The sequence below is a fragment of the Ovis canadensis genome, chromosome 9 (genome assembly GCF_042477335.2).
Source record: "Ovis canadensis isolate MfBH-ARS-UI-01 breed Bighorn chromosome 9, ARS-UI_OviCan_v2, whole genome shotgun sequence".
Lineage (NCBI taxonomy): Eukaryota > Metazoa > Chordata > Mammalia > Artiodactyla > Bovidae > Ovis > Ovis canadensis.
In genome coordinates this window covers 55,504,240-55,518,149 of record NC_091253.1, presented here as the reverse complement: position 1 = coordinate 55,518,149, position 13,910 = coordinate 55,504,240, and the positions used below count along the sequence as shown (strand labels likewise).

At 38.7% G+C, this 13,910-nt stretch overlaps 1 protein-coding gene across 6 annotated transcripts in view; it reads right to left on the bottom strand.

The window, feature by feature from the left end:
• Positions 1-13,910, bottom strand: part of C9H8orf34 (chromosome 9 C8orf34 homolog) — a 337,664-nt gene that overhangs the window by 277,050 nt on the left and 46,704 nt on the right. For 4 of the 6 annotated variants that reach the window (XM_069600208.1, XM_069600210.1, XM_069600209.1 and 1 more), the window contains exon 2: positions 225-372. In XM_069600208.1, coding sequence (XP_069456309.1) covers positions 225-372 — 148 coding nt within the window. Of the gene's footprint in view, positions 1-224; positions 373-11,934; positions 12,027-12,430; positions 12,588-13,910 lie in introns of those variants that run through there. The other 2 variants (XM_069600212.1, XM_069600213.1) reach the window with 2 other exon arrangements.

The following is a 13,910-nucleotide window of genomic DNA, read 5'->3' as shown; positions in this document are numbered from 1 at the left end:
CCCATGGGCGGAGGAGCCTGGTGGGCTGCCGTCTGTGGGGTCGCACAGAGTCGGACACGACTGAAGCGACTTAGCAGCAGCAGCCGCAGCAGTATATGGATGAATACCAATGAATACATGAAACCATAGGTAACTATCTAGATTTACTTGTTATAAAAAGAAAGACTTTCATAAATTTTACATTAAATATATTAACATTAACTGTAAAATACATCTTCATTTACCTGATATTTCACTTTCTGCCCAGAGAGCTGCAGATCCAGATAAGGTTCTTTGAAGTTGCCCACGGTTTCCTTGTTTTGACTGAAGATGGTCAATGAGAAATGGGATTGGCTGTTCAGGTGTCTCAGTTATTAACTTGGTCATTAATTCCTGAAGGCAGAGCAGAACATACATTTACATCTAATAATAACAGCAAACACATACACATCACTTACTATTACTAGGCACTGCTTTACCTGCTCTATACACAACAACTAATTTAATCCTCCTAACAAACTTTTCAGGCAGGTACAAGTTATTGGTCTCATTTTGAGGAAAATAAATTGCCCACATTACACGGCTAATACATAGCAAAGCCAAGACATATTTGCAGTTTTAATATTTTATTTGTTCAAAACATACCCGAAGTTTAAGTTCCTTTGAAAAATTATAGTCAAAGAAGTTTCAGATTACTATTTTGGGAGATGACATTATATATCAAATTTTCAATAGACCTCATCATATGACTTATATGCCAATGTCATTTTTCTTTCTTAACTGTACATAAATATCCCCAAATGAAGAAAACGTTGGAACGAAAGAAACCAGTAACAAGTCACAGCTTCACAGAAACCAAAAAATATTTTAAACTGGTTCTTTAACAGAAGTTTCTTTTTTTCAAAAGGCCTGAAAGTTATTAATTCTTTCTTGCTCTTTTTTCTTTTTTTCTTTTTTTAATGAGTGAAGCAATGGAGAGTTCCATTTTTGGACAGCTCTAATGATGCTTTAAACTAGGGAGAAGTCTGCCTAAGGGCGATATCTACACATTGCTTTTACCGGTCAGAAATGGCAAGAGCAAGCTCCAATTTGTGGTCAATTAGAATCCCCAGACTGTTCTTTTATCAACAGCTGCCAAGCCAACTGAACATCATTTTGAGCTGTGTAACTGGGTTTATGAACCTGCTGCACCACTTTAGATTCCTGTTAGTCACATTTCATCTTGTTGGGTTTAGCTCAGAATTCTAATCTGTCAGTTGTCATTTTTTAAGTTCAGATTCTGTGAGAAGTAGTGGCTCTAGTGATACAGTGTGTATCAAGTATTAGCAGTGCTGACGGAAGGGATACTGGAAATTTCCCATCCCATTGTCTTTTTTTGTTTGTGGCCTATTTCCTCTGCCTTGAATGTTCTTTTCTGGGATGCTCAGATCGCTGGCTTGTTATCAGTTCAGTTCAGTCGCTCAGTTGTGTCCAAGTCATTGTGACCCCATGAACTGCAGCACACCAGGCCTCCCTGTCTATCACCAACTCTCGGAGTCCACCCAAACCCATGTCCGTTGAGTTGGTGATGCCATCCAGCCATCTCATCCTCTGTTGTCCCCTTCTCCTCCTGCCCTCAATCTTTCCCAGCATCAGGGTCTTTCCAAATGAGTCAGCTGTTCACATCAGGTAGCCAAAGTTTTGGAGTTTGAGCTTCAACATCAGTCCTTCCAATGAAAACCCAGGACTGATCTCCTTTAGGATGGACTTGTTGGATCTCCTTGCATTCCAAGGGACTCTAAAGAGTCTTCTCCATCACCACAGTTCAAAAGCACCAATTCTTCAGCACTCAGCTTTCTTTATAATCCAACTCTCACATCCATACATGACTACTGGAAAACCCACAGCCTTGACTAGATGGACCTTTGGTGACAAAGTAATGTTTCTGTTTTTTAATATGCTGCCTAGGTTGCTCATAACTTTCCTTTCAAGGACTAAAGTGTCTTTTAATTTCATGGCTGCAATCACCATCTGCAGTGATTTTGGAGCCCAAAAGAATAAAGTCAGCCACTGTTTCCAGAGTACATCATGAGAAACACTGGGATGAAAGAAGCACAAGCTGGAATCAAGATTGCTGGGAGAAATATCAATAACCTCAGATATGCAGATGACACCACCCTTATGGCAGAAAGTGAAGAAGAACTAAAGAGCCATTTGATGAAAGTGAAAGAGAAGAGTGAAAAAGTTGGCTTAAAGCTCAACATTCAGAAAACTAAGATCATGGCATCCGGTCCCATTACTTCATGGCAAATAGCTGGGAAAACAGTGGAAACAGTGTCAGACTTTATTTTGGGGGGCTCCAAAATCACTGCAGATGGTGACTGCAGCCATGAAATTCAAATATGCTTACTCCTTGGAAGGAAAGTTATGATCAACCTAGACAGCATATTCAAAAGCAGAGACATTATTTCCTCAGCAAAGGTCTTTCCAGTCAAGGCCATGGTTTTTCCAGTGGTCATGTATAGATGTGAGAGTTGGACTGTGAAGAAGGCTGAGCGCCGAAGAATTGATGCTTTTGAACTGTGGTGATGGAGAAGACTCTTGACAGTCCCTTGGAGTGCAAGGAGATCCAAGAAGTCCATCCTAAAGGAATCAGGCCTGGGTGTTCATTGGAAGGACTGATGTTGAAGCTCAAACTCCAAAACTTTGGCTACCTGATGTGAACAGCTGACTGATTTGAAAAGACCCTGATGCTGGGAAAGATTAAGGGCAGGAGGAGAAGGAGACGACAGAGGATGAGATAGTTGGATGGCATCACCGACTCAATGGACATGGGTTTGGGTGGACTTCGGGAGTTAGTGATGGACAGGGAGGGCTGGCGTGCTGTGGTTCATGGGGTCGCAAAGAGTTGGACATGACTGAGTGACTGAACTGAGCTGTTTCCACTGTTTCCTCATATATTGCCATGAAGTGATGGGACCGAATGCCATGATCTTCGTTTTCTGAATGTTGAGTTTTAAGACAACTTTTTCACGCTCATCTTTCACTTTCATCAAGAGGCTTTTTAGTTCCTCTTCACTTTCTGCCATAAAGGTGGTGTCATCTGCATATCTGAGGTTATTGATATTTCTCCCGGCAGTCTTGGTTCCAGCTTGTGCTTCTTCCAGTCCAGTGTTTCTCATGATGTACTCTGCATAGAAGTTAAATAAGCAGGGTGACAATATACAGCCTTGACCTACTCCTTTTCCTATTTGGAACCAGTCTGTTGTTCCATGTCCAGTTCTAACTGTTGCTTCCTGATCTGCATACAGGTTTCTCAAGAGGCAGGTCAAGTGGTCTGGTATTCCCATCTCTTTCAGAATTTTCCACAGTTTATTGTGATCCACACAGTCAAAGGCTTTGGCATAGTCAATAAAGCAGAAGTAGATATTTTTCTGGAACTCTCTTGCTTTTTCCATGATCCAGTGGATGTTGGCAATTTGATCTCTGGTTCCTCTGCCTTTTCTGAAACCAGCTTAAACATCAGGGGGTTCACAGTTCACATATTGCTGAAGCCTGGCTTGGAGAATTTTGAGCATTGTCATCATTCAGTCTCTAATGATATCTTAAAAAGTTTACCCTAACAAATCTTCATAATCTTTTATCACAGCATTTAGCACTCTCCAGAATCATCTCATTTCATATTTCCTATTCAGTTTGTGCCTGTCTCTCTTCCTCCCCTGCTACAGCACCAAGACACAAGAACCAACTGATTTGATTGCTACTCTCTCCTTAAGGCCTAGATTTTACAGAGCTCATAGCTAGTATTAAAAGAATGAATCAATATTTGGTGTATCAAACCCAGGGGATGACAGAGGATGAGATGGTTGCATGGCATCACCGACTCAATGGACCTGAATTTGAGTAAGCTCCAGGAGTTGATGATGGACAGGGAAGCCTGGCATGCTGCAGTCCATGGGGTCACAAAGAGTTGGACATGACTGAGTGACTAAACTACTAGAACTAAAGTCCCTTATTGTCCTAATAAACAATGATTAAAGCATCCATAGATTTCTTAGCCCAGTAAAATACATTATTCTGAACTGCTACACCAGAAACTGCTGTCATATCTCAGAGATATTTCTTGACAGTGTAGGAACACATGGATTTGTTTGAAAGTGAAAGTGACAGTGAAAGTGAAATTGAAGTCCCTCAGTCCTGTTCGACTCTTTGTGACCCCATGGACTGTAGCCTACCAGGCTTCTCTGTCCATGGGATTTTCCAGGCAAGAATACTGGAGTGGGTTCCATTTCCTTCTCCAGCGGATCTTCCCAACCCAGGGATCAAACCAGGGTCTCCCACATTGGAGGCAAGTGCTTTAACCTCTGAGCCACAGAGGCTAAATGGATTTTGTAGATGACAAGATTACCAGTTGATCTCAGAGACATGGATAAAATAGTACAAGGTATCTCAAAACTGTGCAGACTGAACACAAAGTTGGAACTAAAAAGAGCAAAGGATTTCTACCACAAACACATTGTGAAGCAACATATTTGTCAGACAAATGAATATAACAAGTTTTTATATTCTAATAAGTAGGTAAGCAAACAATCAGTTGGCACAGGTCTTCTTTACTTCTGTTATTTGAAATTGCAATTATTACAACTATAACTTAGGTCATTCCTCTATGTGTTAAAGCAATGCAGGGTTCAATTAAAACCCAATTACTCAGCAGTGGAACATAATTTAAATCATTTTAGGTTTTGCTTCTGTAGAAAAAATATATTATATTCCATTTAAATCAGTTATACATTATAAAAGGACTTCCCTGGTGGCTCAGACGGTAAAGCGTCTGTCTACAATATGAGAGACCTGGGTTCGATCCCTGGGTCGGGAAGATTTCCCTGGAGAAGGAAATGGCAACCCACTCCAGTACTCTTGCCTAGAAAATCCCATGGACGGAGGAGCCTGGTGCAGGCTACTGTCCATGGGGTCACAAAGAGTGGGACACAACTGAGCGACTTCACTTTCACTTTCTTTCATACATTATAAAGGCAATGAAAAAATAAAGAGAAAAAATAAATAGAAAGACCAACTAGACTACCCTTGTCACAGAGGCCTTTGCTTTACTCTGATAAAGCAAAATTAGGTCAGATAACAGGACTTTAACTTAAATTCAGACACTTTCCATATAACTTTTGAGTTAAAAAGAGAAAAAAGCACAAGATCTTATAAGCTTTTTTTTCCCCTTTTTTTAACTTTCAAGTTAGATGGAAAGTTTCTGGGGGTTTTTTTCCTCTTAAAGTAAATTAAAGTGTCCCTATACTGTCTTCATTTTTTACATATTTTTTATTGGAATATAGGGCTTCTCTGGTGGTTCAGCAGTAAAGAACCTACCTGCCAATGCAGTAAACACAAGTTCAATCCCTGGCTGGGAAGATCTCCTGGAGAAGGAAATGGCAACCCACTCCAGTAATACTCTTGCTGGGAAATCCCATGGACAAAAGACCCTGGCAGGATACAGTCCATGGGGTCACAAAGAGTTGGACATGACTCAGTGACTGAGTACACCACATGCTTTGGAATATAATCAGTGTACAATGTGGTGTTAGTTTCTGCTGTAGAACAATGTTAATCAGCCACATGCATCCATATGTCCCCTCTCTCGAGCCTCCCCTCGTCCTCCTCCATTCCACCCCTCTAGGTCATCACAGAGCACCGAGGTGAGCTCACTGTGCTATACAGCAGCTTCCCACGGGCTATCTGTTTTACACTGGGTAGTGTATATATGCCAACGCTACTCTCAATTCGTCCCCCACCCTTCTCTGCACTTTTGTGTCCACAAGCTCATTCTCTATGTTTGAGCCTCTACTCCTGCCCTGCACATAGGTTCATCAGTACCATTTTTCTAGATTCCATATATATACATTAATATATGATATTTGTGTTTCTCTTTCTGATTTACTTCACTCTGTATGACAGGCTCTAGGTTCATTCACAAAATGACAACTCAGAACTTCGTTCCTTCTGATAACTGAGCAATATTCCATTGCATATATGTGCTACATCTTCTTACCCATTCATCTGTATTAAAGCCTATATGACCCAGATACAGACTGGCTTCTATTTTCCTAACCAAAACCCCCTTACTGATATGTCCAAAAGTGGTGTTTGCTAATATTTTCAAGTTTACTATCACGTTTATGTATGTATATATTATTCCATATATGTATACATTTATTATTACTACTGCCATTGCCATTTTATCATATGTTTTTACAGCATATGCTTTGATACAATATACACATTGCATCATTTTATTGGATTTATTTTTTCTGATTATTAAAACTGATAAATGTTCTCTTAATACAGTTTATTATAAACTGCAGTCTTTAATCTTGAATATACTATATTGAGACAGCCTCTGAATTGATATGCTTCCTTTTTTGCTAATTATAATTCTGTTACCTATTAAAATATATCATTTCAAATATAAATATATAGGAAGATAATATTATTTTTATAATGTTTAAAAAAATCTAGAGAACATAAATCATTAAGTAAATACTGAGCATAAATTTGTATTATATGTCATGTAAATGCATGGAAGTTAGGGCTTGTACTATATAGAACCTTGTACTATATAGAACATGGTCATAATTAATTAACTGGAGGATGAATGCTAACTATCAATTAATAGCAGAAACGACTGTTTCAAAATGCATTTTACTTTGAATGTCCACCAGATAAAAGCAAAACCATGAGTAAGTTGGTAGCTCATCACAATCATTTATTATTAAATAAGTGAACAGTTAAGGCAACAAGTAATCAAGACCAATTATAAATAATTTTAATACTAGATTCATTTCATTTGATGAAAACTATGGAATCTCTTGGTTAAAAAATCAGAAGCACGTGTATACACACAAACATCAAATTTTACATACTGTGCCTGGATGTTTACCCACCTAAGGGCTGACACTCAAAGGTTTCAATGATTCTAGGTTACGAATCTTTGCTCCAGGTCCCACAACAAACGCAGAGCATGGCATTATGCCTAAAACATTACTTATTTACTTAATTACTTACTTGGGAATTAGTTACTTCTTACTTCATTTCCTGAGATAGAAGTCCTAGCCTCAGCAGAAAGTTATAAGGAAACAAAACTAAAACCATTTCCAAAATCTCAGGACTTTCTCATTATACAGTCTTTTTGCTGAATCGATAAACATAAAGGATATTACACTCTAGTCATAACGGAGATGTGCATGCAAGCATGCTTAGTCATGTCCAACTCTGCAACTCCATGGACTATAACCTTCCAGGTTCCTCTGTCCATGGAATTTTCCAGGCAAGAATACTGGAGCGGGTTGCCATTTCCCCCTCCAGGGGATCTTCTGACCCAGGGATCAAACTTGCATTTCTTATGTCTCCTGTATTGGCAGGTGGATTCTTTACCACCAGCACCACACACGAAGCCTAATAATGGAGATAATGTCAATCAAATGTATTTTTTACTTAACACCCATAATTGTCTTAAATATTAATTGGCATGTGGCACAGTACCATCTGCAGGATATTTTAGTTCAAAACTGGCACTAAGATCTGATGACTGAATTAATTTATTCTAAATCTGCATATGTTTCAATTTTCTCTTTTTAATTAGGTCTTATTAAAAATTAGCATGAGATCACAACCTTCCAGACACTCACCCTCTCCACCACCACCTGTTTTTCATAAATAGGCAGTTAATGGGCACTGAATTGTCAACAAATGAATGAGAGAATACTTGAAAATCAGCTGTCTCCAAAATACCTTATGAAACACCCTTATTTTAAATTGATGTCAGGATTCCCAATTGATAGAATCCCAATTGGTTTCTACCCCCACCAGAATACTTGCCTTGTTTCTCATTCCATTTTTCTAAACAGAAGTAGAATGGAGGAATATTTTTTCTGCTTCATTACACCTCTAAACTCTATTATGGTTTTGCCTTTGGCAAGAAATAAGTTCCAATGCAGCACTAGGTCTCCATGTACAAGTGAGACAGACAGATATCTACTTGATGTTTTCCAGTCGGACTCTTCTGCTCACAGAACTCAGACTGTCCTCTGGTTAGTCAACCTTCCTCCACCTCAGGACCATGCCCAGCCCTGCTCTAAACCTTCTCATTCACAATGAGAACTGAGATTTCCCTGGAAGGCTGAGCTCAACAGGAAAGGAAGAATGTGAAAATAAATGCTTAAAAGTATCAGTTATTTACTGTCTGATATGCACAGATGTCAAATATTTGACATAGATTTTATCATTCACTATACATTAACAGGGGTTTCTCTGGTGGCTCAGCAGTAAAGAATCCGCCTGCCACTGCAGAAGACTCATGTTCAGTCCTTGGGTGGGGAAGATCCTCTGGAGGAGGAAACAGCAACCCCTCCAGTATTCTTGCCTGGGAAATCCCATGGACAGAGGAGCCTGTAGCTCGCCAGGCTCCTCTGTCCATGGGGTTGCAAAAGAGTCAGTCACAACTTAGTAACTAAACAACAATACATTAAAGGACTTCATACTAGATGCACAACCCAACTAGGATATACGCACTTTTACTACGGTGTATGTTAACTCTCTAGTCATTTCAGGGACCCATCCCTCACAACAACCCACCAGTGCAAACAATCTTAGCCACACGTCCAAACACAACCATACAGACCTAAGAAACTTTCATCCCTATTTTGAAATGTTCTTTGGTCCCTCTTCAATATAATTTAATACAAAATTAGATTTATAATACTCATTTATAATACAAAATAAAAGGCAACTAAATCACCTTGTATATTACAGAATATAATCCAGGTATGGAGAGTTAAAAAAAAAAAAAAAAAAAAAAACCAGAGAGAGTAGTTTTGTAATGAAGATTAAGAATAATACCGCAATTAAAAAATAATTATTCTCAACTCTAGAGCTGAATTTTAGACACTAAATTCTCTCTGCTCTCAATAATATAGGCAAAAATAAACCTAACCAGCAGATGACAAGTGATGGAGTATTTTATCTAATACCTATTAATCCCTCCTAGCAGACATCTCTGTATTAGAGATACTAAAGTAGATTTCATATCTAATTTTTGAATATTTAGTATCTACTTTGAAAATTTTCACATATTATGTACAAGCTTGTAGTTAAATTTCCATGCCAACATCAAGGTCTCCAGTGAGAAATATTAGCATATATGGATCTACTTTTAGTAAAGGAATTTATATTATTCCATATAGCAGTCTATCAATGAAACTATTTTGATGTTAGGTAGGGCCCCAAAATCACTGTGGATGTTGACTGCAGCCATGAAATTAAAAGACACTTGCTCCTTGGAAAGAAAGCTATGACCAACCTAGACAGCATATTAAAAAGCAGAGACATTATTTTGCCAACAAAGGTCCATCTAGTCAAGGCTATGGTTTTTCCAGTAGTCATGTATGGATGTGAGAGTTGGAATATAAAGAAAGCTGAGTCCAGAAGAATTGATGCTTTTGAACTGTGGTGTTGGAGAAGACTCTTGAGAGTCCCTTGGACTGCAAGGAGATCCAACCAGTCCATCCCAAAGAAGATCAGTCCTGGGTGTTCATTGGAAAGACTGATGTTGAAGCTGAAACTCCAATACTTTGGCCACCTGATGCGGAGAGCTGACTCATTTGAAAAGACCCTGATGCTGGGAAAGATTGAAGGCAGGAGGAGAAGGAGACGACAGAGAATGAGATGGCTGGATGGCATCACCGACACAATGGACATGGGTTTGGGTGGACTCTGGGAGTTGGTGATGGACAGGGAGGCCTGGTGTGCTGCAGTTCATGGGGTCACAAAGAGTTGGACACGACTGAGCGACTGAACTGAGCTGAAGGACTTTCCAGTCTTGAAAATATCTCCGTAGGAGTACAATACAGGTGATACTGGGCAGAAATAATTAAGCACTTCCTGACTCAAAGAAAATAATTAAATCAATCCATGGTGGAAGTAGCAGATGTATGTAGAAGTCGCCATAAAAAGGAGGACGTCCCTTGGTTGAGTGAGAATTATTTCATTTTAGCCTTTTATTGTTTACAAATAATGTGTAACTAAGACAGGATGCTCAGCATAATAGAGTCATGAGGAAATTTCATAGTGTACACCTGGCACTTCCTTTAGGAGCTGATGATCTAAGGAAAGGACGTTTGTCTCCATGGCAAGGATATTTTCAAATTGGGTATGGATTCACTGGACATTCCTTACTTAGTAAGCCAGGCCTTACTCTGATTCAATCCTAAAAGAGTCATAAATCAAAGGAGCCAGATAAATATGGGCCTATTTCTAGAAGTACATTTTATTTCATTTATCCATTTGTCAATCTTATACCATCACTGCAATGTCTTAATGACTACAGCTATACAATAATTGTGAAAAAAATCATCCTATTTTATTTCTATCACCTTTTTAGTTATTCTGTCAAGATTATGTTCATTTTTTCTCTGTTTTTCTTTGGGTTGATTGAAAATTTTCCTACTTTTCTCTGTTAGTCTGAAAGTTATACACATGTTTAAGATTCTTTTAGTTGTTACCTAGAAATTATAAAATTAATACTTGACTTAGCTACATTAAGTATTAACTGGCATTTTTCCCTCACCTCAGCTTTTGCAAGGAAGTTGGAATACTTTGACACTACTTATCATGCCTGGTTTACATGTTTATTGTTATGTATTATAACTATATATAATATACAAGATATATGAAATATATACATATATATGACTCCACGGGTATTTTTAATTTTTATTTTATACCATTAGCATGCATTTATATGTACCTATATATTTATCATTTTTATTGCTCTTATCTCTTCATTCATATCCAATCATCCATCTGGGATTATTCTCAGCAACAATAAGGAATACCTTTATTTTAGTGCTGACAAGTTATGTTTTGCTTTGCATAAGAACATCTTTTTGTTTGTTTTTTAAATGTGAAGATAATTTCACTGTATCTATATATTGGGATTACTTTCCATTTTTCCCCATGGTTCCTTTTAAGAATTCAACTATATTTCTTCTTCTTTTCAAATCTAACTTTTTCTAGGGATTTTAAAAAGAGTTTCTATTTTTTTGCAACTATATGAGCTGATGGATGCTAACTAAACTTACTGTGGTAGTCATTTTGCAATACATGTATGTCAAGGCATTATGCCATACACCTTAAACTTATAAAGTACTGCATGTCAATTACATCACAGTTAAAGTGAAAAAAACAATATTCCAAAAAAAGTATGGTTCGGTCAAATCTAGTTTGGACAAAAACATGGATTTATTGGCTCATGGATTCAGAGTGGCATGGATAATCAATCTACAAGAAGTATAAAGATGATGCTAGGTTTCAGGGACAAGTAAAGGCAGGCATTTGAAGCCTACCACATGTTTCTGTCCATCTCTTAGCTCCGCCATATGCTTTATCGTTTGCATATGGTTTTCTCTACATCCTGGGAAACCTGATTCTTGATCATGCAGGACTTTGGTGTTACACAACCATACATACACAGCCAACCTGCTTATCTCCTACATTTTAGACCAACAGACAGTCGCAAAATTTGAGTCTGAGAGTCCTGAGTATAAATATTTCCAGAAGACACAGAGCAGACATAGTGATCAGGTGTCCAACTGGAGCTACCTGACTGTAACTCGAGTGGTAAGAACAGGAAGAAAATTATAGCCTTGTTAATAGTCATATGAAGGTTTGAATTAGCATTTATTAAAAGAAGAAGGAATTGTGGTCAAATGATATCACTGATGCCAACTAAATACAGCTTCAAAGAAGTGACCATCATAATAGGAACCACATGGAATTCTTTTTTTAATGGCTCTGAAAAAATAAAAAAAGACTCTGATCAGGCCCAGAGTTAATTAGGCATAGTCAGTGTTTGAATAATATTATGAATATAATTCTGCACAACACTCATGCCACTGTATTAAATTATGCGTTTACCAGTTCAGCTCTCTGCGGGGTTCTTGAGGTCAGGAAACATGTCTTAGACATCTTTGTTTCCCAAGATCAAAGAACAGTTCCTTGCACATGTGCTAAGGGAAAGAATGAATAAATGAATAAATTAAGTAAATAACTTTATAAAAAACCTTCTTTAGCTGCATTATTATCTGCAAAAAATATCTGCCCCCAAAACAAACAAACTCCACATGCTTCCATTCATAGCATTCAAAGCTACCTAAAACTGGTCCCCAATTGGCAGTTTCATCTCTTATGATAATATGTTCTAGATTCTACAGACAGCAAAAGTTCCCTTGATATATCCTTCACTTCCATATTACATATTTATAGTAGACTCTTTTTTCAGAATAAACAAGACTGGCATGGTCCAGGAATTAGGGAGCTTATTCTTTGGAAGAGTTAGTCAATAAACAAATAACAAAGACAATAAGTAAAATATGGGCTTCCCTGATGGCTCAGATGGCAAGAAAAAACCTACCTGCAATGCAGGAAAACCAGGTTCAATCCCTGAGTCGGGAAGATCCCCTGGAAGAAGGATATGGCAACCCACTCCAGTACTCTTGCCTGGAAAATTCCATGGATGGAGGAGCCTGGTAGGCTACAGTCCATGGGGTCATGGTGAGTCGGACACGACTGAGCGACTTCACTTTCACTTTTCATACTCAAATATAAGTTAATTTTTAAAAGAGCTGTCAAATGTCAGCAAGGATGGAATAGTATGCTAGTTGAGGAGGGAGGCAGACAAAAGAACTTGCAGATTTGTGTCAGTTAAGATATGTAGACTGAATATTACTTTAAATGGAGTGCAAAGCCAATGATAATTTTCATTAAGGAAATGAAATTGATTTGCCCTGTTAAAAGATGTGCTTAGACTGCTCCGAGACTACTGAACTATAGTGGTATTTTAAGTGAGGGTGCAAAGCAATGGCCTGACTTTACACATCAGTTCCTACTCAGATCTGACCGGGGGAGGAGAGGGTCATAGCAGCCTGAAGAACGAGTCACTCAGGTATTGAGTTTGAATGAACGGTGATGAGCTGATGTCACGGCCATTCACTATAAAACAGACCAATGAACAAGGGATGGGTCAGTGGTAGAAGACCAAGAATTCCAACATGGGTGTAGGAAAGGAGCTGTCAACTAGCCAAACAGAAGAGATAGTGCTCACAGCAATTCTTCAATTAATATTTTTCAATGCTTCCTTTAGAATGACAATAATTCCCTTTATTTGCACAACAGATATTTATTGAGGACTCACTGGGCTTCCCTGATGGCTCAGTGTAAAGAACCTGCCTGCCATTGCAGGAGACATAAGAGACGTGGGTTCGATCCTCGGGTTGGGAAGATCCCCTGGAAGAGGGCATGGCAACCCACTCCAATATTCTTGCCTGGAGAATCCAGGTAGGCTACAATCCATGGGGTCACAAAGAGTCGGACATGACTGAAGTGACTTAGCACTCACACGCGCACTAGAAACTAGGCCCTGTGTGTTGCAGATGGTTAGTGAACAAAACAGAAACGTGTCCTTACCCTGCACTTGTTGGTTTTGGTCTGTGGGCTTCCTCTAGTAATTGTCTGGATTATCCCAGTAAAGCAGGAAACAAGGTTAACAGCAGGAATAGAGGATGGGAGATGAACACTGGGAGTTTTGAGAAAAGGGAAACAAATGAAAAACAGTGACTCAGGACTGTAGGATTATTTGGCCACTTGAGATTTGTTGTTGCAAATTTAAAGTATGACAATTTTGTGTGGCAGCATGTTTTTCTCACAGTCATGTTCAGCTGCACATGTGGAGGCACAAAAGAGGCAAAAGTTTGTACTTAGGCAGGTTTACGGTTTAGTGAATTGAGTAGGAGGAGCTGAGAGAGAAACAAGGTATCAACATTTGAGAGTACGTGGAAGGAGCAATTGTAATGACTGGCCACTGGCCCCCGAATTTCAGCTGAGTGAGGACATCA